The 24,362-nt window shown below is 44.2% G+C and overlaps 2 protein-coding genes across 2 annotated transcripts in view; one reads left to right on the forward strand and one right to left on the reverse strand.

Annotated features, from left to right (window-relative positions):
* Nucleotides 1-2,203: 2,203 nt before the first annotated feature.
* On the forward strand, nucleotides 2,204-7,509 carry PIGH (phosphatidylinositol glycan anchor biosynthesis class H; the record flags this gene model as incomplete). The annotated part of the gene is made up of 4 exons (XM_084263663.1): nucleotides 2,204-2,380; nucleotides 4,240-4,449; nucleotides 5,090-5,173; nucleotides 7,156-7,509. 4 exons carry the CDS (start codon nucleotides 2,204-2,206, stop codon nucleotides 7,255-7,257), a joined length of 573 nt encoding a protein of 190 aa, XP_084119789.1. The 3' UTR covers nucleotides 7,258-7,509.
* A 4,784-nt stretch (nucleotides 7,510-12,293) lies between these two features.
* PLEKHH1 (pleckstrin homology, MyTH4 and FERM domain containing H1) overlaps nucleotides 12,294-24,362 on the reverse strand; it is a gene marked incomplete at its 3' end in the record, with an annotated part of 52,365 nt that continues 40,296 nt past the window's right edge. The window contains exons 21-29 of the mRNA XM_084263379.1: nucleotides 22,370-22,547; nucleotides 21,846-22,001; nucleotides 19,273-19,373; nucleotides 17,354-17,495; nucleotides 16,287-16,429; nucleotides 15,098-15,227; nucleotides 13,426-13,512; nucleotides 12,770-12,916; nucleotides 12,294-12,470 (exon numbers count right to left, since the gene is read on the reverse strand). Of these exons, the coding sequence (XP_084119505.1) occupies nucleotides 12,294-12,470; nucleotides 12,770-12,916; nucleotides 13,426-13,512; nucleotides 15,098-15,227; nucleotides 16,287-16,429; nucleotides 17,354-17,495; nucleotides 19,273-19,373; nucleotides 21,846-22,001; nucleotides 22,370-22,547 (1,261 nt within the window). The remainder of the gene's footprint in view (nucleotides 12,471-12,769; nucleotides 12,917-13,425; nucleotides 13,513-15,097; nucleotides 15,228-16,286; nucleotides 16,430-17,353; nucleotides 17,496-19,272; nucleotides 19,374-21,845; nucleotides 22,002-22,369; nucleotides 22,548-24,362) is intronic.

Genomic DNA, 24,362 nt, shown 5'->3' on the forward strand with positions numbered 1-24,362 from the left:
CTCCCCGCCCGGCCGGCCTCCCACCTCCCGCGGAGCGACGCGGCGCCCGGCCCTTCCGCTGCTCGCCGGGGTTTTTCCACTCCCAACCACTCCCCGCGAGGAGCCTGGGCCGCCTCACCTCGCTGGCGGCTGCGGGCAGCGCTGCCGGGCCCCCCCGAGCGGCGGTCCCTTCACGGCCGCCCCCACGCGGTGCTCCGGGGCAGGTGCCGCACCGGCGCGCCTTGTGGGGGGAGGACAGGCGCGAAGCGTCGGGTCGGGCCCGAGGCTGGGGGCCCGTGGCGCTGGGAGAGGCCTGGGGGTCTTGGCGTGAAACGGTGCCGCATGTAACTGCCCCGCCTCGGCCCAGCTACCGGGCTGAGCCACCCGGCAGGAACGCCACCCCTTGGCTTCACTGAAGAAAACCCGGGGTGATGCTCTTCATCTGACAGCCTCGGTGAAACGCTAAGAAAGCCACCTCTCCAGCACCTGCCTCAGGCACCCCATCTCTTGGCCTGAGATGGTTCTGAAGTCCTGAAAGCTCTCACGGTTCCTATTCACAGCACACGGGAAAGATTGCAGATTAAGGCATTATTTAAAAACTAATAAATGCCCCCATCTTTGCCTTCAGTGACGAGGCAGCGCAGCTCCTGCTCTCAAGTGCACAACGTTACATACACAACTGGAAGACAGGCTGGCGGTGCTCATGAGAGGGTGCACACATGGCTAGGCTGGGGCTTGTGCTCACACACAGAGAAACAAACCCACATGCACTTTTGCTTTTCCCTCTTAATATTCCCAGGCCTGCCTCTCACCTCTGTATCCCAGTAACTTCCCATGTCTTTTTGTTATCGTGGGTTGCCATCACCACACCCCCAGGAGCTCAAGCTTCTTCTCTCTCCTGTCACTGACCCTCTTGCTCTTCATATTGCTTTTCTTCTTCTGCCACCTTGGATTTTTCTTTCCCCTTCTCCCTGTTCCTGCCTCCCAGGCTGTTGCACCAGAGCACCTATTTATTTACTTCAGTCCTTCTCACCTGTCATTTCAAACATGTCTTCATTTTTTTAAAAACACCATGCAACTCCAGCTTCAATTTATTGGGTTTTTTCCCACTTTCACTCAATTATTTCACTCTATTTTAACTTCAATGTTTTCTCCGTTTCTTCAGCTTGTTGTCTGCCATTATTTGCACTTTTTCCCCTCTCTCCAGGCCAGCTCACCTTTTCCAGTCAGAGCTCCTGCCCATCCCTCACCTTGGCTCTTGCATCACAGTAAGATCCCAGGCGTACTGCACGAATCTTCTGCTAGTGCCAACTACCACCCGCTCCTCTATGCTGAGCAAAGATCTTGGTAGCGATTCCTCAGCACCCCTTCGTGTCTCCTGCCTGCTCAGGGCTCCTTCACTGCCCTGACAAGCGCAAGGTAGGAGGTTTATACATGGAGCCATTATACCCACCCAACTGCAACTAAGACTAACAGGCACACTCCAAGGGAGTGGAAACAAATAAAAAGGGCAAAGGAGGTAGGATGATGCTTTGGAAATTACAGAGCCAAAGCTTTATATCAGTGCCAGGTAAGCCATTCTGAGTAATGGCCGAGAAGCATTGTGCAGAACAACACAACACAAAGGCTCATTAAACCTCTGTGCACAAAAGCCAAGTCTCCAGTTTATTATATACTGAGACAGCCAGGAACCAGAGAACGTCACATAAAGCTTTGGGGGAAACGCCTGCAGCAAAGGGCGGTATAGAGGGCCCAGGCAGGCTTTGTGTAGTAGGAACTGACAGAGGCAAGCGGGGTAAAAACGCCCACCCCTCTTCGCAGCGCGTGAGACGCGACCCGGCCCTGAAGCCTGAGGCGCAGCACGCCGCCGGAGCGGCGCAGGAAGGGAGGAAGGAAGGAAGCGGGCCCTGAATCACCGGCACCAGCAGTCCGTAGGAGCTGCTGGTGTCGGTCAGGAAAGACGCCGAGCCAGCCCACCGGCACCCCCTCCAGGCGCCCGGCGGGCCGGCGGCCTGCCCTGGGCCGGGCCGGGGCGCGGCGGGGCCGGCACCCCGCGGCCCCACCAGGCGGCTGCACACACACTGTACCGGGCAGGCGTGACACCCGCCCGCCGGGCCGCGCCGCACCGCCCACCTCTTCCCGCGGCGGAAGTGTGCGCTCGGGCCGTCGGACGGAGCCGAGCAGGCTGCTGTAGGCCGCTTGCCGGTGGTTGCGGTGGGGCGGCATGGAGGAGCAGCGGTACCGCTCGGCGTCGGGGGCGCCCATCGCGCTGCGGCGGCGCCAGCACAGCGCCTCCTGCCGGGAGCTGGCGGTGCGCTGCCCCCGCCTGCAGCTCCGCTCGCTCAGCGCCGTCACCTCCGCCGTCTGGCTGGCGGCCTACGGGCTCTTCGTGCTCAGCGAGGTACCGACCGCCCCCACCCACCGCCGGCCGCGACGCGCCGGCGTCGCCCCTTCCCGCGCCCCCGAGCCCGCGGAAATACCGGGGGAGGGGAAGTGTCAGTCAGGGGCTGCGGCGGGCGCCCGCGGGGCTCGGTGGCAGTGCGTGCTGCCAGCACCCGCCGGGCGCAGGGAGCCCCTCGGCCTCTGCCGAGCTGCTCCCGGGACGCGGACAAGGAGGGCGGCCAGCGCCGGAGCAAAGGCGGGGTCTCTGTGAGCCGTGGGGCTCCTCCGTGCGCCGGGAGCGCGGTGAGAGGGCTGTGCCCGCCAGCGGTGCGGGCCCGCGGGCTGCGGCCGTGCGCCCCCTTGGTGGCTGGGATGCCTCCGCTGGTGTGTAGCCTCTTGCCGGGTGGGGGGGGTGTGCGAATGGGTGATGAGCGATGCCTTGCGCATCCTCGTTAGTCCGGACAACAGCTGTTTACTGGGAGAGATGAGTGGCTGGGACTGGGAATAAAGGATATATAGAAGAAGGTGAGAGATCGCTAATCCCCACAGGAGTTTTCTCAGGTGACTCAGAGAGCACTGCGCCATGAATGGCATCTGTTTGCTCGTGTTTCACAGCTCAGGCAGTAAAGTCTTGGCAGCACAGATTTCAAAAGCTGCTGATTAATCCAAACGTGTTCATTTAGGTGTCTGATCCGTGACCCATATGTGCAGGGAAGGACCAGCTTGTAGATGCAGACCAGTTATCCCCAGGTAGGAGTCAGTGGCTTGACCGAAGCAGCTGGTCACGGTGACCGGTGCTACGACGGTTGCGCTTCAGTTTGTCCAATAATCATTCCCAGGGAATGAAGACAGAGACAGTGTCAGTTGGCAGGTTTCCAGTACAAAATGATGGTTCACATTCCTCCAGCTGAAGGGGAGGATGTGTTAGAGTTTTATTTGTTACAAAAACTTACACCCCAGCCAGGGGTTACCACCCACTGGCCTGCTTGTTTTCACACCTGCTCCTGCAGCTTTCTGTTGGGAAACCAGATCTGAAAGTCTCTCTCTCTGTGGATTTCAGTCCCTGCAATTCATTACTGTTTTTTCCCCATTATGACAAACTTTTGGAGAAGTCCTGTATCATTTCTGTTTGAATGTGGCCATGACTGCTTTACCTCACGGTTCTGGTCCTTTAGGAAGTGTCAGTTACAACTGTGATTCCTGGGTGCGCAGCCTGGAGCTCTCTAAAACACATCCCAGAAATAGGTCATGGCTTGTGGGCCTTTAGGATTTATTGCCAGGTCTTCAGAAGACTTACTGTTGCCTATAGTTTCATCAGTTATATATTATTTTATGTAACAGCAATCCCAAGATTATGGCATGCAGAAGGTGTTTGTCCTCAGACAAAGCACAGGAGAAAGCAGATGTTCTCTAGATGGGTATTTAAGGCAGTAAGAGTGAGGAGGTTTGAACAAGTTTAGACTTGAAGTTTGTAAGAAGAAAACCACTGGGCCAGTAATTTTTTCCAAAAAGATTTTTCTTCCCCTGTGAGACTCCACCCTCAGTTTTAGTAAACATTTCACAACGCTTCTCTTGTCAGTGACATCATCTCTGTAGACACATGCATAATATGCTGTCATTGATGTAACTGGCTGGTTTTGCTGAGATTTCTGCACTAAATTTTCAAGGGAACAGTTTTCAGTTTCAGCTCCCAATCCTTTCAGACCACACTGTGAAGACTAGTTTAAATCTCACTGCACATGTATCAGCCAGCCAGGTGAATTAAACATCCCCACCTAAGTAACCTGTAACTGTAGCTTTAATATCATTATCACTGTGCAATACAGCTTTCTCTAAAGCCATGTTCAGAGCTCTATCTTTGCTTGGCTTGTGTTACAGAATAGCATGGTGCTTTCTGCTGCTATCTTCATCACGCTGGTTGGCCTGATCATATACCTGCACTTCGTGAAGATTGACCAGGAATCCCTACTGGTCATCGGCTCCCTCGGCATTCAGGTGACTTCATCCTATGCTTCAGGGAAGGAGAGCACAACCTTCATTGAGATGGGGCAGGTGAAGGATGTGGTGATCAATGAAGCCATCCATATGGTAATCACACACTCTCTTTCTTGCCCATCTGTGGGTGTGCTCATTGCCACTGTACTTTCATGAGCATAATTTACCAGAGCAATTAAATGCAGCACCATCCATGGCTTTAGTGACGGCAGGAGCTTTGTTTCAGATTTCTCTCTTTAATCTCGTCTGTTCTCTCACCTTTGGAGGAGAACTGAAGCCAAAAAATAATCCTAATGTCACTGACATTGAGCTAGTGTTTTTAGTTCTTTGTCTTGTCCTGTTAGAAATCCTGATGGCAAACTCCATAAGCAGTCAAGATGGAGATAAGATGATAAACACAAGAGATGACTTTTCCTGTTGCTGGGGTTTTCTGCAAAGCCCCTGTAGAAAAACAGAATTTACCCTTTCAGCATGGGTGTGTTCATTCCAGGTTAAAAATATAATAGGAAAAAATACCCCCACAGGTAAATTAATTTTTTTTTTTATGGTGGAAAAAATGTATCTATATCCTCCTTTTAGGGAGGAAAGCTATAGAAATAAATTTGTAGACTTGACTGTGGCCTTGGGTGTTTGGTCTTCCGCCGAATGAGTTGAAACAGATCCTCTTTCTGTGGTAACTCCAGGCACTTGGATAATTTTTGAACTCTGATGATTTCGTGTGTTTGTCTTGCAGCAAAAAGTTATCTACTACCTGTGCATTCTCCTCCAGGACCCTGGAGATCCTCAGGGTGTATCTGAGGTTGTGCCACTCTTTCAGGTGAGTTTGGGTGAACAGTGGAGAAATCCAGATCCATGGTCTCTGTGTGCACCCCACCTGTGTAATTGTATGTTTATTCCAGCACAGGTAGCTGATTACAGTTGCCTTTCCCTTGGCTGGGTCTTCAGGGTGGGTCTTCCAGCACTGTGGAATGGGTGGTATAGAAGTCTTGTAGAACCACCTACAGGGATGTGTTTTTCATTTGCCCTGCATTCAGAGAACTGTGTGAAGCCAGGAGTTTGCAGGAACTGGAAGTCTTTGGCTCTCACAGGGAATGGAGGACACGTAGAGCTTTCTGTGTAGTCTCATGCTCAGTGTTACCATCCTAACTATGGCACTGTGTTCCAGTTGATTTTTCTGTCAGCTCTGCGTGCCAAAAGCACTCATTAAAACTCCCTGGCACTAGAATGACTTCCCCTCCCTCACACATTGACAAAGATCACAGTACGAGCTGTGGGCAATTTGCTTAATGTATAATAACTTGTTTGCTCAACATTACCCTGTCTCCCCTTCCTCTTCTCTTGCTAACTTGTTCTGACTGCTCATAATCCCATTTTTGGGATGGGTTTTCTTTCTGCGTGTTCATGTCCACACACAACAAAGCCCTGATCCTTGAGTGGTGGTGAGTGATGCAGAGGTACCTCTTCAGACTGCCGAGGTTTAGAGCCTTCACTGACCTTCTTAATTCACCTGTCATTTTGCAGTCCACATCCAGTCTGTGCCTGCATAGTTAGTCTCCAGCTAGAATACTTGCAGGTATGAATAGACTGTTCACTTGATACTTTCACTTGACACTTGCTGCTGGCTCAGTCCCGGGCTTGTAGAGGAGTTTACTAACAATATTATAAATTATTTCACACAGGGGGAAAAAGATGGATTTTCTAGGAATCAAATTCCAGAGCGCTGCAGTCAGGAACATGGCTTTCGTTACACATGCTCCTTTCCAGCTTCAAAGAGGCTGCCTGCCATTGGTCTAGTTTTTCTTTTTTTATTCTAGCTCAACTCTGAACAGTTCTATTTTCATGGAACATCTTAGTATCCCCAGAGCTGACTCCATCAGCAGAGGGGTTGCAGAAAGAGCTGTGTCAGTTCACAATTCATTACCTGTCAGTAATTCTCACTTTAACGTGCAACTTAGTGTGTTACTTAGTTTTGAAGGACCAGTAATTAGTAACTTGATTGCGTCTCCTTCACTGGGTTCCTCTAAGTTATGTCAGCCTTCAGGAATACAAGTTACCGTGTCACTGAGCCCAGGAGAACTTCTGTGATGATCTGACCTATTGTTCTCTTAAGCAACATTTGCAAGGAGAGACACTTGATGGACTTTACACAGTAATGCTGTTTTGGGAGCTCAGAAGTCATGGGACCATAGGGACTGCAGTACTGGGACTGGGAAACTTTCACCTCCTTGCTGGTGTTAACCTGGTCCAGGTTAGAAGTGATGGAAAATCATTATACTTTGACCACTGTTGACTGTTTGTGTGAAATGCATTGATGTTTTCAGTTAACCTTCTGTTGTGCTTTTGTTGACAGTACTAGCAGAGGCCAAGGGCCAGGTGTCTAAATTCCCTGTCCTGAAGGTAGATTTTTCAGCGTAGAGGTCACCAGGGATGGTGGATTACTCTATGGAAATCTGCCCTTGGGTAAATCTCTAGAGGGAGATTACAGGAGCCATTACAGAATGGCTTTGCATTCCTATGTCACCAGCTTCCATCAAACACCTTCAGGAGCTTCAGTAATTATTTTGCAACCAGCGTGTAAAAGGGAAATCTGTTCTCCCTTGGCTTAATGTGAGAAGGCTAATCGACTGCGGGTATCTTGCTGTCTTGTTCCTTCTATATGCCTGCTTCTGATAGTCAGCTTTGTGTCAGCTGTCCCCATATTCCCTTCTCTGCAAATCTCACTAGTGAGAAAGGTAAAGCTTTCCAGCTTTTTCCCGGCTAGTTGAGAGCCTCATTCTCTGTTGTTTGACTTAATTCTAGAGCTCCAAACCACGTCTGGACTGCTTGATAGAAGTGTACAAGAGTTGTCAAGAAATCCTGGAGCAGAGGAAGACAACTCCACAATCAAGTGATATTAAATAGTAAAACAAAAAAGAAAGAATAAAAATCAAGACAACAAATTTGTGGCAGGACTTGGAGAGACACATGGAAAAGCAAGCTAAACCACCCCATGTCTTTTCTTTAATTAGACAAGTAGAAAGGGGTGCAGCAGAAGAGTGATGTTGGGGCTGAAGGCCTACACAGACTCACAGATTTGTAACAGAAAACAAGTGAAATCCCCAGACACAAAGACATGGTGAGCAGAACTTTGGAGATTCAGGCAGACAAGGTTTCTCCTTGTCCCTCCAGAAAAGAATTATGTGAAAACAGAGCAAAAGGAGGCAAGAACATGCATCAGACGTTTACTTTTTTGTGGATCTGAAAATACTGACAAACTCCCAATGTAACCTTGGCTGGACTGCAAAAATGTGCATTTTTTTGTTTCTATTTACCCATTTGTTTGAAAAAAGTATGTACCACTCTGAATAGCAGAGCTGATGGGTGGGCTGGGATGATAACTTCCTAATCCATGGGAGGATTTCAGAGAGAATAACAGAAAAATTAAAATAGCCTATTGCATTCAATTATGTTTAGTGAAATAAACATAGGACTGCAGGCCTTAGCCTCTTCCGAGATCTGCTTGGAAGAGTCCCATTTAAATGGGACCATGGAGGGAAAAGGGGTCCAGGAAAGCTGAGTGCTAGTCAAGGATCACCTCCAAGGTCCAGAACAGTCCATCCCAGTGAGGCAAAAGTCAAATCAAAAATGCCAGGGAGCCTGTGTGGGTGAATATGTTGCTCCTGGCAGAAGTCAGACTCACAAAGGAAGCATACAGAAGGTGGAAGCAGGGACAGGTAACCTGGGAGGAACATAGTGACGCTGTCTGGGATGCAGTTAGGAAAGACAAAGCCCACCTAGAGTTGAATCTGTCAAGGGATGTCAGATGCAACACGAAGGGCTTCTACGAGTACATAAGTAGCAAAAGGAAGACTGGAGATGGGGACCTGTTGCTGAATGGAGCAGAGGAGGAAAATCTGTTGTTGGGAATGATGGTAATGATTGTGTGAATAAAATTTTACCAATCTCTGCTTTGTGAGTAACTTAAGGTTGGGATATTCTTTGTTGATGAGCAAAAATTTACTGTACCCTTCCTTAGCTGGCATTTTCCTTTCTCTTTTTTTCCCATGACTCCTCAGTGATGTAGCTGAGACAATTGAAATGTCAGAACAAGTGCGCTGGCAGGAGCCTAAGGGGTCAGGCTTAACTGCATACAGTGTTGTACTGTTTGGTTGTCTCCATTATCTAGGATTAAAACACACAGTAACACACCATCATGCAGTACAGTAGGGACAAGGGGCTTTTCTAATTATTTTTTTCTTCCCCCACGATGCCATGAAGTTTGAAAGACAGAGATAAGCTCATGTCACAGGAAGTATTCCGGTTGTCCGGCTGAAAGGCAGCAGCTTGGGGTGTGCCAGAGGCTTTTGGGTGACATTGCCTAGGTTATTCCATTTTTGATACTTCTGCTTCTCATAAATACTTTACATGGTGGGGGGTCAATGTTGTCCCAGCAGCAGAGCGGACAGTCTTGGGCTGGACTGTGCTGGGAATGGTGTCTATGCTATAAAAGTCCTGTGAGGTCCTGAGAAGTGTGCACTGAAGAAATGACCAAGTAGCTGTGTCACAGGGGGAGGCCTGGAAGATTGTTTTAGCCATCTTTTGAAGGTGTGATGATCCTGTGCCAATAGGAGCACTGTAGTCATCTGCTAAAGCTGACAGAAGAGCAGCAAGAACCAATGAATCAGACTAGGGCAGGTTTGCACCAGGTACATGCCTGGTCAACCAACTCATTCTTTGTTCATTTTTGTTTACATCAAGACTGTTTTGGTTTGCAATAGTTTCTTTCACTCAGAGAATACTACAGTTTAATTCATGACTGCATTTTATTAAGAACCAACAGAAATTTCACAGTATGTTCCAGACAGCCTTTTACATACACACAGCAGTTAGGAAACCAAAAGGCTTTTGTCACCTCATTCTATGCTGCAGCAAGTCATTGCCAAAAGCATCAATTAAAATAAAAATTGGTTTCTCTACAAGACTCATACAAAATAGATAATCTACACAGCATTTTTTGTCTGCTTGAAGTCAGGTAAGCTATAAATAAGAGGTATATGTGCATCTGTCAGAGTGGGTGGCCCCTGAAATACTCAAGTATTGATGAATATTTTTAAGAAAGAAAGAAGAAAAAAGGTTCTATGTGCCATACTTCTAAATTTAAAGTGCAGTTATGGCAGAAGATAACAAGCTTCAGGATAGTTCTCACTTATTCAACATCTCTGCTTCTTTTTTGCCCTGGTACAAGCCTCTAAGGACACGAGCGTTAGCACAGTAAAGAATGTACAGCCCCTGACTGGTGAAATGGAAACTGATGCACTGAGCACCCTTCCCCAGCACCAGTGACAGCTCTGCTTGTGCTGAAGCTGCCGTGTCACGGGTGGGATACAGGCAGCAGGCTGCCAGACAGACACAGCACAGGGGCAATTGCTACACACAGGTAAGCAAGAGCGCAGGAATACTGCTCTCTAGTCAAACCGATGACAGTAAAGATGTCTGCATGTGAGAAAGAAAGGCAGCTCTAGCAGTCACTTAAAAGTATCTAAGAAAAATACTGAATACCTTTTCAGTTTTGTTTTTGGCTCAGAAAGCTTCCATCCTTTTCCATAACTTTAAGGGATGGTCCTTAAATTCCTATCACGTGGCTACATTATAGAATGTGTAAAACAGGTCTTGCTCATACAATCTTTTTCTGCCTTAGGTCTGCCAGATTGTTTCTACTACACACAATGGGATGGTTTTGGGTGGTTTGTTTGTTTTTAATGTTACAAAGATGTCGAGAAAAGATTGCTTAGAACAATTTTTGTCTGCTCCATGTTCTTAAGTTGTGGCTTTGCACCTACCATAAGCACGAAATAAGAACTTCTTGAAGTATCAGCTCCTCTGTGTGCGTATTAGTTGGATATTTCAAGGTTGGTGGCAGGTACTAGGAGTAAAGCCACTGGTATGGTTGGTTGGTTCATTTGTAAATAGCTTTGGTTTGCTATTGCTGAATTCCTTCTAATGGTTGGATTCACACTGCTTCAGACTGGGACAGTTGCCCATGAATGCACAATTATGAAGTTACACTTGGTACTTTTGAAAGTACAGTTATTCTTCCTCTGCTTTTTTAGCTGAACTCAAGTTGAACTCAAGTTGATGTAGATTTTTCAAGAATAATTGCTATTTTTCTTTCATTTGTTTAAAATCCATTAGCCTTCTCTATCATAATGAAGTCCCTTTGAAAGAGATTTAAAAAACCCAACCCAAACATACTTTAGAAAAGTCTGAAGAGCAATACTTGAGCACACAGTTGCTGACTACATCCACCTTGCTATAGTAGCATGAAGGAAGCAGGAGTTGGAAAGGAGCAGCTTCTGTCAAGGCAGAACAACAGAGCTGGTTTGGGGGTTGGGGAAGATCTTGTCCAGTTGCTGAAAGACAGAAAAAGTACAAGAACTCTTGCCTTGTCTTCCTTTGTCTGAGATACAGAACCATAGAAAAGACATGTGCAGTTTCAAACACATCCTGAAACACCTACAACAGTGATTAACAGAAAGAGTCTTTGAAAGTGCTTGTTTGATGGTGGAGCATGTGATGCATTCAGCCCTGCAGCAGAGATTGAATGTTCATCTACCACGTAGAACAGCGTCGACTCCTGCAGTGCATCAGTCCTGTAGGAGCTCAGGCATCACCTGATGCTGGGACTGGAACAGTCCTCCTGAGTCCTCAACACGCAGAGACACCAGGTTTCCACCTTTAGTTAACGCTGAAAATACTCTTGAGTACCACTGACCTCTGACTCCATACTCCCTACATCAGGTCTGAAATTACCCTTGTCTTGCATTGGAATTATTCTTGTCACTTTATGTTCTCTTTCTTCTCAGCAGTGTCTTCTTTCTTTCACATCTGGAGCAAGGGCTTGGAAAATTTGTGTCTTTGAGTTCTAGCATCAGTCTCAGGGAGGAGTCGTTACAGCTCTAGGGAAAATTAAATTGTTGTCTTGATCGTGTTAAGCAGCTGCATAAAGACTATTCTAGCCTCTGCAAAAAGGCTGCCTTAGTAGTTGTTCTGGGAGTGGCAACATTGAATTTAAACACTGGTAAAAACTTTATATGATGGCTACTCAGAACCAGAGCACAGAGCTGAAGTTACATCTAATCTACCTGATTGGACTATGCTGTGTTAATCTTTGCACTCTGGTAATAGCCTTTTCAGTGTACATGTAGTTTTCTGTGCAGTGATATGCAGCTCTTAATACAGGTAGTACTCAACAGGATGCATCCTTGTGCAGGGTTCCTGCCACATGCCACAGTATCCATTGCCACCTGTTTTTACTATCCTCAGCCTGCTGCAGTCAGATTCAAGCCTAAAGACCACTCAAATCTGCCTTGCAGGGGTCGCAGTCTAATTCAGGTCAGCCAGTTAGGGTTTGATGCAAACAGAAGATTATTGGAAGTGATAATGGAAAGGGCCTATGGTAAGAAAGAGAGGTCACTAAGAGTTATAAGAGCTGGACTGAGATGGTAGACACAGTGATCTAAATGCAGGTGCACAACTGAAAATGGGAGGGATAAAAGAAAGCATGTGCTTGTAGGCAAAGCACTAAGATCAGGAGATGGAAGAAGAACAGGTGCAAGGAAAGACAGCAGGACAGCTACTGTGACTGGAGCACTGTGCCACAAATGGCCTAAGGCATGGTGTTTTGGATGGAGTGTGGCATGGGAAGGAAACTCTTGCACAGTCCCCAAAAAAACCAACATTTTGAAGAGAAGAGACACTGCCTCTACCCACACTAAGAAACTTTGTCTATTATTATGGAAAGAGTCAGAGCCCTTACTAAAGTAAGGTGTGTCACCAGCAAAATCTTAGTCTCCGATTCAGTGCAGAGCAGCACAAAAACCAACCCCCCCCCCCCCCCCAAAAAAACCCCAAAACCAAAACAAAACCCAAAAAACCCCAAAGTCATTTGGAATAAGCCTTCAGAGCAGGGTGGGCCCCTTAGTGCTTCGAGGCACGGAAGGAAAAAAGCACCGACTTTCAGTCTCCCAGAGCTTGTTAGCAGGTGTTTTGCTTCGGGAGGGCTGTGCAGAAGACAGAATTGAAGGTGTCGAACGGTAGTTAATATAGCTGGCAATAAGAAGTGTTGCTTCAACAATCTAGGGAAAAAGAAAATTATTAACTGTAAGTCAATTAGAGGTAAGAGTGCCCTTTGATTTTTAGAATCTGCATAACTTCTGCAAATGGCTGTCTCACATGGAGTTGTTTGGATTTGAAATCAAGATCTGTCTGTAGAGGCAGAACAAGTCTCTTGATTAAAGGTTCCAGCTTATGAGAGACATCCTACATGTATATAGCTAGTGCAGCAACCGTAAGTCCTGGTCCCCAGGGCTTGTACAAAATGCCCAGCTGTGATGCTCCCAGCTGGAGAGAAGCTCAGAGTTCATTTTGTAATTACCTTTGGAACTGCCATTGTGAAAAGGAGTTTTTCAGTGCTGTTTTTTCCAGAACTTCTTTCTTTCATTTGACTGACTACAATCATGAAGTCATCTCGACAGCCTCCAAAGGTCAGCACAGAGGAGTATGAATAAGAGACCTTCAAGTGCTGCAGACAACAGAGAGTTTGAAAGAGTCATAGAAAGAAAGAATGGCCACCTTAAACTAATATACTTGCCCCTTAGTGCAAGCACACTGCATGTCCAGCAGTAACAGGCTGTGTGGGTATTTGGCAGAGAAATCTCAAATGAGAGCCTCATTTCTTGTCTTCTCCTAGCTTGCTTGGTTCCTTGCTGCTCCAGAGCAAGAATCCAAACTTTGTTCTATCCCAGATGGGGGTGGCAAAGCACATACCACAGATTTTGCAAAACACATGAGTGTGTTTGCTGCCCAAGGGGGCTGTTAGCTATTTTGTGAGACCTTACCTTACACCGCAGCTGTAATTTTCCTTTGTTTATGTAGCGTTCAAACATAACACTGACTTCCCTCAGCTCTGACTTCTACAAATTAACTTCTGGATCCATTTGAAGTTAAAGACAAACTTTTAGTGACTTTAAGTGGACTCAGGTTATGTCTTTCTGTGGGAGGTAAATTATTTTTCTTAAACTGTGTCCATACCATAGTGTTATAATCCAGTATGCTGATACCATCTTCATTCACAGCTATCCAGACTGGACAGTCTTCCAATGAGGAAGGTAATACAGGCTACAGAAAGAAAATTATTGATTTAGTTACATCACACAAAGGTGCTTCTGACATAAATCTTGGGTTTTAAGGATAAAGTGAAGATGAGAGAGAATCCTATATGCTTACTTGTCTGACCTGGTTTGATTTTAGGACTTCTCGAAATCTGGAATGAGATTTTCAGGTTTACATAGAATTTTGGGACTAGTAGCACAAGAGATACAATGTTTATGAGGCTTTGAGATTAGTTAAATTCTATCAGTGTAGTTAAACCTGAAGGAAATGCTAGGGCAGAGCAACGGGGTGATTCTGCTCTGCTCCTTACACTACTCCCATCAGGCAGCTGTCAGTGAAGCCTCTTGGTTTCTATACATTCAGTGCACCCAGTGCTGTCACATCAATGCAATTTGCTTTCTTCTGGATTTTGAAAAATGTGCATCAATTATCTGTTAGAGATGAGTTATGTGGTGTTATGGTTGATGACACTAATTTTTCCTGGGTATCTGCTATGACATGGCTAATGCCATAGGCTTTGCTGTTTAACTACTGAAGTTATAAAATATGTTAATCATCAGAAATAGCAACATTATTTAAAGTCTGAGTGGAACTACTCTATATTCTGATCCTTCTGTGTCAGTAACATCAAATGCCAATAACATCTGCTTTTACTCCTGACAGTGGAAATCTTAGAAATCATAGAATGTTTCGGGTTGGAAGAGACCTCAAAGATCATTTAGTTCCAGCCAACCACCATGGGGGGAAATAATTGTCTTTCTGGAAACTTCTTATACATTTTCTCAAGAGGTCTCTTTTGTCCTTAGACTTTAGTCCATAACTATACCAGCTTTGACTTCAAAGCAAGAGACACGTAACCATGAGCAAGACCCACCTCAAACTTTCAATAGTTGAGGTTTCTGCTGGGTTGGAGAAGATGGTTAGTGCCAAAACAAGATTTCTCAGACAGCCACATTAGTTTGGACTAGGGTAATAGGTACAGAGTTCTAGCCCGGGATGGCTTGAGAAATGGTACAAGTTACTGGGAGAAGCACTCTCTCCAGTTATTCTTTGCTCTCCTGCCAATGCCCGTGGGCTGGCAGCTTACCCAATGCATGTTTTAGCTTTTCTGTTTCTGCAACAGGATGTTAGCAGTTCTTGCCTCTTCTGTGGCAAGGAAAGCAGCCAGCTCTGTCTCAGGGCTGAAACACCCATCAGCTGTCCAGTGTGGGGGATTCTTCCATTCCACCCCCACGGCAATATGTAAATAGTACTTCTGAAACTGTAACTGCAGCCTTGACGACTAGAGAAATTCCTGCCTGAGAAAGCTTTGGCAAGGTTTGCAAGTACCCAGTATTATGATCAATTGATGCAGCCAGGGAGCCTTCAGTATTTACCAACTAAATGCTGGCAACCCCTAGTGTTTACAACGTGTTTCCCTTCTCTGTAAACCTGTGTGGTACCGGAGTTGTTCGTTCAGAACAGAGTATTGTTCATTTTTTCCCCCTTCTTGAAGTAGAAGCATTTTCAATCCCTGTTACCAGATATCACAGGTACACCTCTGCTCTGCTATTTTACTCTTGGGAACAGAAAAAACGTGTGCTCCTGTTACCTTAGCAGCAAATACTTTGGTTCCAAAGAGAGGCCATTTCCGGGCCACTGTCAAATAAATGCGAACGCATTCTGGTAGAGAGCATCCCTGCAGCACCATCCACTTTGTTGCCAGCCTGTCAGACAGTTGCCTTTCAGAATCCAAGACATGAGACAGCATTAGTTATTAATGTCTTCCAAGGGAAGGTAAAATCATAATAGTTAATGTAATAGTTAATATATGCACCTCTTATTCTAAAAGGGCGGTTCCACACAGCGCTACAGACAGGGCAGTTAGCACTGTCAGTTATGAGGGCTGTACAACCTGCATTTATTTTAACATTTTCTCTACTTCCACAATTATTTTACTACTAGTTACTCATTAGTGTCCAGGAAACCCAGTCACATATGGGTTGCTCACAGGTCAGTGTATATATTAAGGAACTATAATGACAAACACTCAGGCAGCTGTTGCAGCAAAATCCTGCTCACCTCATCTTCACATTCATTTATACTCTCCTTCCTAACTTGTCTGTATTATGCTCTACATGGAGTGACAATATATATTAACTCATGCTTGATTTGGCTCACTAGGGATGGTTTGGCAGCTATCTTGCTACATGCAGATAGGATTTGCTTCCAAAAGGAGGTAATTGTGTTAGTTCCATCACTGCATCCCTAAGTAGCTCTGGATTTGGAAGATTACAATTCTTTCTCTTTGAAAGCTCATGACAGCATATGAATTCTGTACTTGAGATCTCAGCATTGTGGGTGAGAATTTCAAGTCAGAACATCAGAAAGCCCTGCCAAAATACATCCTACCAGAACTGCTGCGTGGCCTGAAGCAGCCCATATGTGCTGGCTTACGGCTCACTGCAAATGTCAGGCATCTGGATTCAATTGACACTTGGGGGGAAGGGTAAAACAAAAATTCAGAAACAGAATTAATCTTGGGTTAGAGTTTGTTGAAACCAAGATGTCCAGTTTGGAAGTGAAAGGCTTAAGCTTCCTGTCTAGGAGAAAATTAGTTGGTGATCTTTTTATATTAGCTAACTGCTCTTTTCTTTTAATGGAACCTTTTCCTGACATTTTTGTTTTGTTTAAGTTTCTACATCGATCTTGACAGGGTTCCTTGAAGCTTCTTATACATAAAGACAGAATTTTCAAAGTAAGATTTGTTTTCAGTGCCAAGTACAGAACAAAAAATGTACCTTAGCTGCTCAGGAGTAATGTTTTGCTTGTAGCGTTTGGGGTAGAATTTATCTAAGACCTGGTGGAGAAGATGCTGCATTTTTGATTGTGATGTGCCCCCAGAACCTGAAGATCCTGGTCGATCCAAATCCCCATATTCCACCTAAGACAATGTTACAGTGTTTGTATGTCACTCTCTATATAAGTGTTGTTTAAAGTGCAACAGAACTATGGGGGGGTTAGTGCAGTAGAACCAGAACCTACATCATAGAATGGTCCATGAATTTCCACACTGGTAAGTTTCTTAGTCATGCAAAAAGACACCATTAGGTGGGGGAATTTTGTCTACACCATTACCATGTTAATTGTATGCAACAGAGCAACTGTTGAGGACATGACTACCCAAGGAATTCTTTATTGATCCAAGAAAGGGACACAAGACCTCACCCAGCTACTTGTTTTAGGGAGACACTTCTGTATAACTGCCAAACTTTTAGGGTTTATTTACAATTGGCCAATTAAAACAGCAACCTATTTGTAAATAGTTTGGACAACGTTCCCCCTTTTTTCATCTCAGTTTACATTGCTTTAACAAATACCACAATCAGTTTCAGCTCAGCAAGAGCTGCTTATCATGCCCGCAGCCCATGCTGTGTATTTAATGCAGTAAGATGCTAAATGCAAGCCTGGAGGTCTAATGGAGGGTCCTACAAGATGCTCTTTCTGGGTAAGAGGCCACTGGCAATGCAATAGAGAAAATTCTGACTATTAAGTGGAATTCTAGTAAGTGATACAATTTCCATATTTCTAGGAAGGCACTATTCAGAGCAGTACAGCCTCACTGTTTTCCAATATTTTACTTCAGAAGGTAAGAAGAGGCACTCCTATAGCAAATTTCTCTACAGCAAAGCATGTTCTAACAACGTACATACGCTGATATAATGTGGATTGTGTAGTACATCTCACACTATGTTGGATAAGAAATATCTCTTGTGTTGGAAGAGGTAGCAGCTTAGTAAGAGATTCTGTATACAGCTGAAGTCCCTGCACGACAAAAGGGAGTAATTCTGCCCATAGCCATACTCACCTGAGCCATCAGAGCTACCATTTCCAGAGCTAATTCCTTATTAACAGGAAACCTTCCGTTGGCTATTTCATTGCTAACTTGGAAGGCCAGTAGCAATCGCTCCCGGTCTGTCTCACCTTTGGCCTGGCTCCGAAAATACAGCCTAAAACACAGAGAAGATTGTGAAGGTAACAAGGTTCTGTCAACCAGGAGTAGAGGTGGGAACTTTAATCAACGTGAGTAAAAATGAAAGTGGGGTTTTTTGCTCTTTCTCCAAAATGACCTTTTGTGTATTGCAGGGTGTGCTGAAGAGACATTTGGAAGCTTAGGTGCTTCCCTTACGAACAAGATTTGGACAAAGAGACTCAAAATATGCTTCCTAGCTTTGGAATCCCTTTGAATTTCAAAGGGAGCAGTGAGTGCCAACCACTTTGAGAAAATGAAGCCTTATTAAACCCAGGTAAATCAGTGTCCATCCACCCCCATCAAGCACAGACAGATAATACTTAAGATATGGCCATCTCTGCGTGTCACAGAATACAGAACTGTCTCTGTTCAGCATGATCACCTCAGAGATTTGTTATTTTTGCCATCTTTGTTTTGATGACTTGCCCTGATATTGTTATTAAAAATACTTTGGTTTCTTTTGGCAGGAGGTAAGAGACCAAATCAGGAGGCTTTATTTCAAAAATTGAAGAAGCATTCTTGTAAATCAAAGCTTCCTACTGTTTTTTATTCCCTTCACACTTGCAATTTCATTGACATAGTATAACAAGATATCTAATGGAGGTTGAAGACACCAGCTTGGGGAATGCTTCCCAGAACCATTCCTCATGCACGCCTATTTACAGCCCACACCACCTAATTCAAATATTAATTTACAGCTGTGACTAGATATTCCACAATACCACATAAGGTATTAATTCCAGTGGATCAGTTTGTTTATTTTCATGTCAATTTTACATTAACACCACCATTAGGACCACAGTGACCTTACACATGCCTTATCAGTCCTTGATGTTAGAACAGCCCAACCTTGGAAAGACCTTATCAAAACATCTTTGCTGTCCAATTGAGGCACATTCCAGTCCAACAAGATAATACTACAAAATTTCACTCCTGAAAAAAAATACTGCTTTCTAGGTCAAAAGCAATAACCTCTGCTTCCACATAGGTTATACCAACTAACAAAGTTCACAGAAATGTTTCCACTATTACAGACAATAAAATCTTGTTCTATTCAATACAGAACTTGGTCTCTTTTTGGGTTTGGGGTGAATGCAGAAAGCCATTCAATGTTCACCTACACAGCTCTCCTTTCACTGTAATTCAGAGTTCCTGTCTGTATTATAAGTGATGAACTTGTTCCAGTTTTTTGGTTTAGATCTTTGCCTTATACTTTCATTCTCTACTATCTTTTGTCATCTAACTTTTAATATTTATTTCTTTATAAAGTCTGGGCACTGCTACTACATGTCTCTCCTACAGCTCATGCCATTTAGAACATTGTTCTTGTATCTTTTCCATCTTTGTGATTCCTCACTTAATTAGAAGTCTCACCATATTCATTTTCATGGGTGATTTACCCCCCAGGTCTCTCTTCCTCTCACCTAACATGCATTGTTTAATTATGTTTTAGGATATAGGCAAAATAAATTGTGCCAAGTATGTCTTATTGTGCTACAGGTAGTTCTTAACCCATTTTAAGGCTACTCTGCTACTGCAGGTTTTTTTTATTGGTTCTCACCTCTAGGCCATATACTCTTTTAGACACGTACCACACACAAAAGTCAAATTACCTGTAGGATTTAAACACATCTTAGCTAAATATACTTTTAGCACTACTGGTATTATAAATTACTGGCAACTTACAGACTCACATTCAGTCCAGAAATGTTTAATCAACAGCAGTAGTAAGGCCAACCAGTGAAACACTGTACCTGTTCTTGTAGGTCAACTTCACAATTCTTGTGCCACCTTCATATTTCCCGGGATGCAATTCTTTTAAGGCTTGTTCCCATTTAGAAATGACATCACAGATCTTTAAAAAATATCATGGGGAGAGGAGAGACAAACTCAGGTGAAACATATATTCAAGGCTTGAGCGGAAAAAGTATTGTGGAAAAGTGGAAAAAATAGACTGAATCTGCATAAACACAAAGTGGCAAAATTATTCCTTTTTCTGTTACACAGTGTGCAAAAACTAAAGTGTTCCAACTGAAAACTCCAGCTCTAATCTGCAAGGAGACATCTGTAAGTGAATTCTAGTCTGGCAGCAGCTCTGTGGCTATGTCCCTGTCAGCAAGTGGCAAAGGCCACGAGGAGCAGATCTGCCCAGTGAAATAATTTTTCCTAGGACCCTGAGCCCACACTATGAGGTTCAGAGGGTTTTCCTTTGGACTAGCTTTAATCTGATCACATGGCCTGAAAGCCTGCTATATTGGGTCACATCTTCCAGTTCTTGTAAAGAGAATCCTTTTCATGCTGTCCACGGTTGCTCCTTAATATGAATCATGGTTAATAGGAATGATTGGTGGAGGTTTGCTTCAAAAGTGTCCTCCTGAGCCAGACTAAAGCATCCTCTGAATAGAGACTGTTTACATGCTTGGCTAAACCAAGCCCATGGATGTGATTCTGTAAACTTTGGGAACATTTGGTTCTAGATTCAGTTTTTAGGAATAACACAGTTAAACTCTTTGGTTCCATACGGCTTACCTTGGTTATTTCAGTTTTTACGAGTGGTCTAATAAAGGCCCCTACTTCTCATTAAAAGGAATGTGAACATATGAAGCCACATGAAATACATGATCAGATATCCTAATCCTCACTTAAAAAAGCCATTAAGGTTGCCTTCACAAGTAAATAATAACCAGTAAAAGTAATGCCTCAAGCTCCTTAATTTAATCCCTCATCTCTCCAAATGTGGTTCAATTACCAGCAGTGCTCCAGGTTACCTGATATATATCAGGCCATGAAAGCCAAGTGTATGATTTGGCACTGACTGTCGTAGTTTCTCCTTCAAACCATTTAATTTAAACTTATTGGCATCTTCTCCCTCCCTTGCCCCATGTGAAATTCTATGCTGTGTGAAACTGAATGTTTATGTTCCTTACAGGTATCAGAGCCTCTTCAAAGTTGCCCCTACCACTATTCCTCTGTCAATGCTGTATGACTACTCTTCTCCCAGATTTGTACCAAGATCTGACATGTCTCCTTCACAGCCACTAACCTACTACCTTACAGCAGTTATACACATAAAAATCTTCATATGAAAAACACAGATGTTAATACTTTATCTGGTCTCCTTTTACCTTGATCTGAGGCACTCCTTTTTAAAGTGAGACCATACTCAGTAGAGCCTTCTTCCCTAAGTACACTCATCGACAATAAAAGCCCGAGTTATCTAGCAAGGAGATAATTCATAATCCAATAGATGAGATTTATATAGACATGCCAAGAGACTTACAGCTCAATATAAATTTGTCTCAATTAGGAGTGTCACATTTGATGTTAGTTAAGATATCTGATCATGCTAGCTAGTTCAGACATGCTTTAGTTTTGCAGTCAAGACAAATTAAACTTTAATATGTGCTAAAATCTGAATTAAGACTTCAAAAATAGCCCAATTTATCACCCACTAAAACAGAATGTGCTTTGTCTTAACTAGAATCTCAGAATAGACAGATAATTATAGAATCATAGAATCATTTCAGTTGGAAAAGACCTTTTTAAGATCAGCAGGTCCAACTGTTAACCTAGTACTGCCAAGTCAAGCAGACACACAACCTAAGCACATCTTCTAAATACCTCCAGTGATGGTGACTAAACCACCTTCCTGAGTAGCCTGTTCTAGTGCTTGACAACACTGTCAGTGAAGCAATTTTTCCTAATACCCAATCTAGACCTCTCCTGGCACTACTTGAGGCCATTTCCTACCACTTGCTACTTTAGAGAAGAGACCACCACTCACCTCACTACAACATGCTTTCAGGTAGTTGTAGAGAGCGATAAAGTCTCCCCTCAGCCTCAGTTCCCTCAGCTTCTTCTCATGAGACTTGTGCTCTAGACCCTTCACCAGCTTTGTTGCACTTCTGTGGACATGTTCTAGAACCTCAATGTCTTTCTTGTAGTGAGGGGCCCAAAACTGAACACAGTATTTGAGCATGGCCTCACCAGTACAGGGGGAGGACTTATTCCTGCTGACCACACTATTTCTGCTATGAGCCAGGATGCTGTTGGCCTCCTTGGCCGCCTGGGAGACTGCTGGCACATGTTCAGCTGGCTGTCAACCAACACCCCGGGGTCCTTTTCCACCAGGTAGCTTTCCAGACACTCATCCCCAAGCCTGTAGCACTGCATGGGGCTGTTGTAACCCAAGTGCAGCAATCTTTGAACTAGCTAGACAGATAATATCTAAGTGTATTTAATCTTGCTGCTTTAAGAAAAGATTATTAGCCATTTAGCTGCTCTTCAAAGCTGTATGCTGACTGTAGCAAAGGGAAAAAATAAATACCTTCATGTTTCCCTGCAGACAGTGTTCCAAATTCCTGCCAGAAGGATCATCTGTGAACAGTGAAAAACCCATGTGGGATGGTTTCCTCATTCCTGTGTCTTGGTTAAGTCGCTGGATGAATTCATCAACTGTTGAGGAACCATCAAACCCTACAACCTGCAATGAAATAGGAGCTAGTTGAGGATAACTTTCAAGAAACACGACATTGATGGGTATCACAGCTAATGAAGCCTGGTTTCCTACAGATCAGTGTATCATGAGTGACTACCAGCTGCAGTGACTGCATTGTTCATATTGCATTCTTTCTTGTACTGAGACATTTGCGACCTTTCCCCAACTACCTTTTCTTCCTTAGAGCTGGATTCATTTTCTCAGAAAAAAGTGGCTAAAATGGCAAGGAGGAGAAATAGTGTCTATCTCCCAATATCTGATAGCTGGCCATGGTGCCACCCAACCCACATGAAAGAGGCAAGTTACGGTGCAGTCGTCCACTGCCCAGAAGGCAGGCAGCTGCAGTAGCTCACCTGGTAGGTTCCGTTCATGAAGTGCACTGGGATGCTGAAAGGGAGTGAGTGGTGGTAGGGATTTCTCAGCAGGATGGACACAATCTCCATCCGGGAGGGCTTGGCTTCCCGCTCGCCAGTCTGCACTGTGCGGTCTACTGATCTCTGGCAGTAGATGGCATACTTGCCTATTTCACTCCTAGGCAAAGAGGTGAATAAAAGCCACAAATATGCCTTAAATGCCATGTCCTCTTCCATTTCTCATGCCGTAGCAAAGCATTCCTCCCTCAGGCTTTTGCTCAAGTAAAGATACATCTCTGGGCAGATATCCTAGTTCCTCTCGACAGATTAACAGCTCAAGTGAAAATCTGCAACACAAACCTGAGCATCAACGATCTGTAAATATGGTAGACAATAGACTTTCTGGGAAGCACTAGAGCATTCTCTGCTCCTAGATCAACTGGACACAATATAGGAATATCCTCTTTTGTAGCCCATTGCCATCACAGTATCCATTAAACCAAGGCCCCTTCACCATCAAACTTGCTGTCAATGCCATTGGAATTTAGTTCACATCCTAAGAAGTATTAACAAGTCATAATGCCTTAATGTCACTTACAGGATTATGTAAATGGTGTTTATCAATTTACATGCTTATACAAATAGTAAGTTTCCATGTATTAACCCTGTCTGCCAATCAAGATATTCAGAGATTCAAAGCAGGCTCAGATTTGTTGATAGTTCAATACAATATAGGGATAGTTGCTAATATGAGTAGTTTAATGCCTACTGAAGAGAGTGGTCCATTGAACAGCACCAAAAGGATGTAAATCTCTCTAAAGCCAGACAAGAACAGTCAGTTACATCCTGTGTACACCTTGCAAAAATGTTAAGAATGTATACACGGAGTAAATTCTGAAATTGAAGGATTTCTATGGATTTATAACCATGCTATCTCTTTGCAGGAGAAACTGAGTCCATTCAAGATGCCTTCAGGAGCTCAATACCAGATTAAATCTTCAGTTAAATCCCTGCAAGCAACATGGAAGTCAGGAACTCTGGCTTTTCACTGTAGCAATATATTGCTCCCCTCTCCAGTAACATGTTTGAACAATTTTCAGGAGAAACAGCAAGAGGCTGTTGTGTCTGCTCCTGATCCCTGTGTCTTGTAAACTAGAATTGTGCCTCACTTTCTTCCTCTCTTTAGAGACTGGATATGTAATTTAAAGTTCAACTTTTACAAAAAGCAATACCTTGAATGAATATGTAGTGTAAATCTAGATCACGGGCATTACTCAGTGTAAACATTTCAGTGTCTTGTTTGCTATGAAACAGGGAGACCATATCTATGTAGCTGGTCAAAACCAGTCATACCTGCTCCATTTAGAGACTTAAGTATTCCTAAACCTAGGCAGAAGGAGCTAAGCTAAGTCCCATTTAGCAACTGCTCCAAATCTAATCTAAGCTACAGATAAATACGAGTTTGCTGTAATTTCTGGTTTTTTTTTTTTCTAGCTCAAATAATTGTTCCATACCTGGATTGTATAAATATATTTCCTCTGCTTCTGCTTAAAGTTTATTTGTTGATAGAGGTACTTTTCAGTGAAGCACCAGGCAGACCATCAGCATAGCAACACTTGAAACCAATGGATTAAATGAGTTTCACAGCCTGACACATCCTTATGAAATTCAACAGTCCCCAACTGTACAGTAGTTCCACTACTGAACTGAATGGATGAGTCTGAGAGCTGGTAATGCACAAGTTTGAAAAGATGATTTCTATTACTAGCCAGAAGATCCCTAACATGTTGCCTTAGGAATGGAGAGAGAGCCTGAACATCAAGGAGTGCCCAATAGCTGTATTTTTCCCTCTGAGAAGAAACAGCAAATGTGAGGCAGCATATAGGAAAATCAAAACCCCACCAAACATGATAGGAGGACTACACAGATTTCTTTTGCAATGCCAGGACACATTCAGCTTGAGTTCCAAGGCAGACTTGCACTGAGTATTTGA

This window comes from Gallinula chloropus (genome assembly GCF_964237585.1).
Source record: "Gallinula chloropus genome assembly, chromosome: 4".
NCBI classification, from domain to species: Eukaryota; Metazoa; Chordata; class Aves; order Gruiformes; family Rallidae; genus Gallinula; species Gallinula chloropus.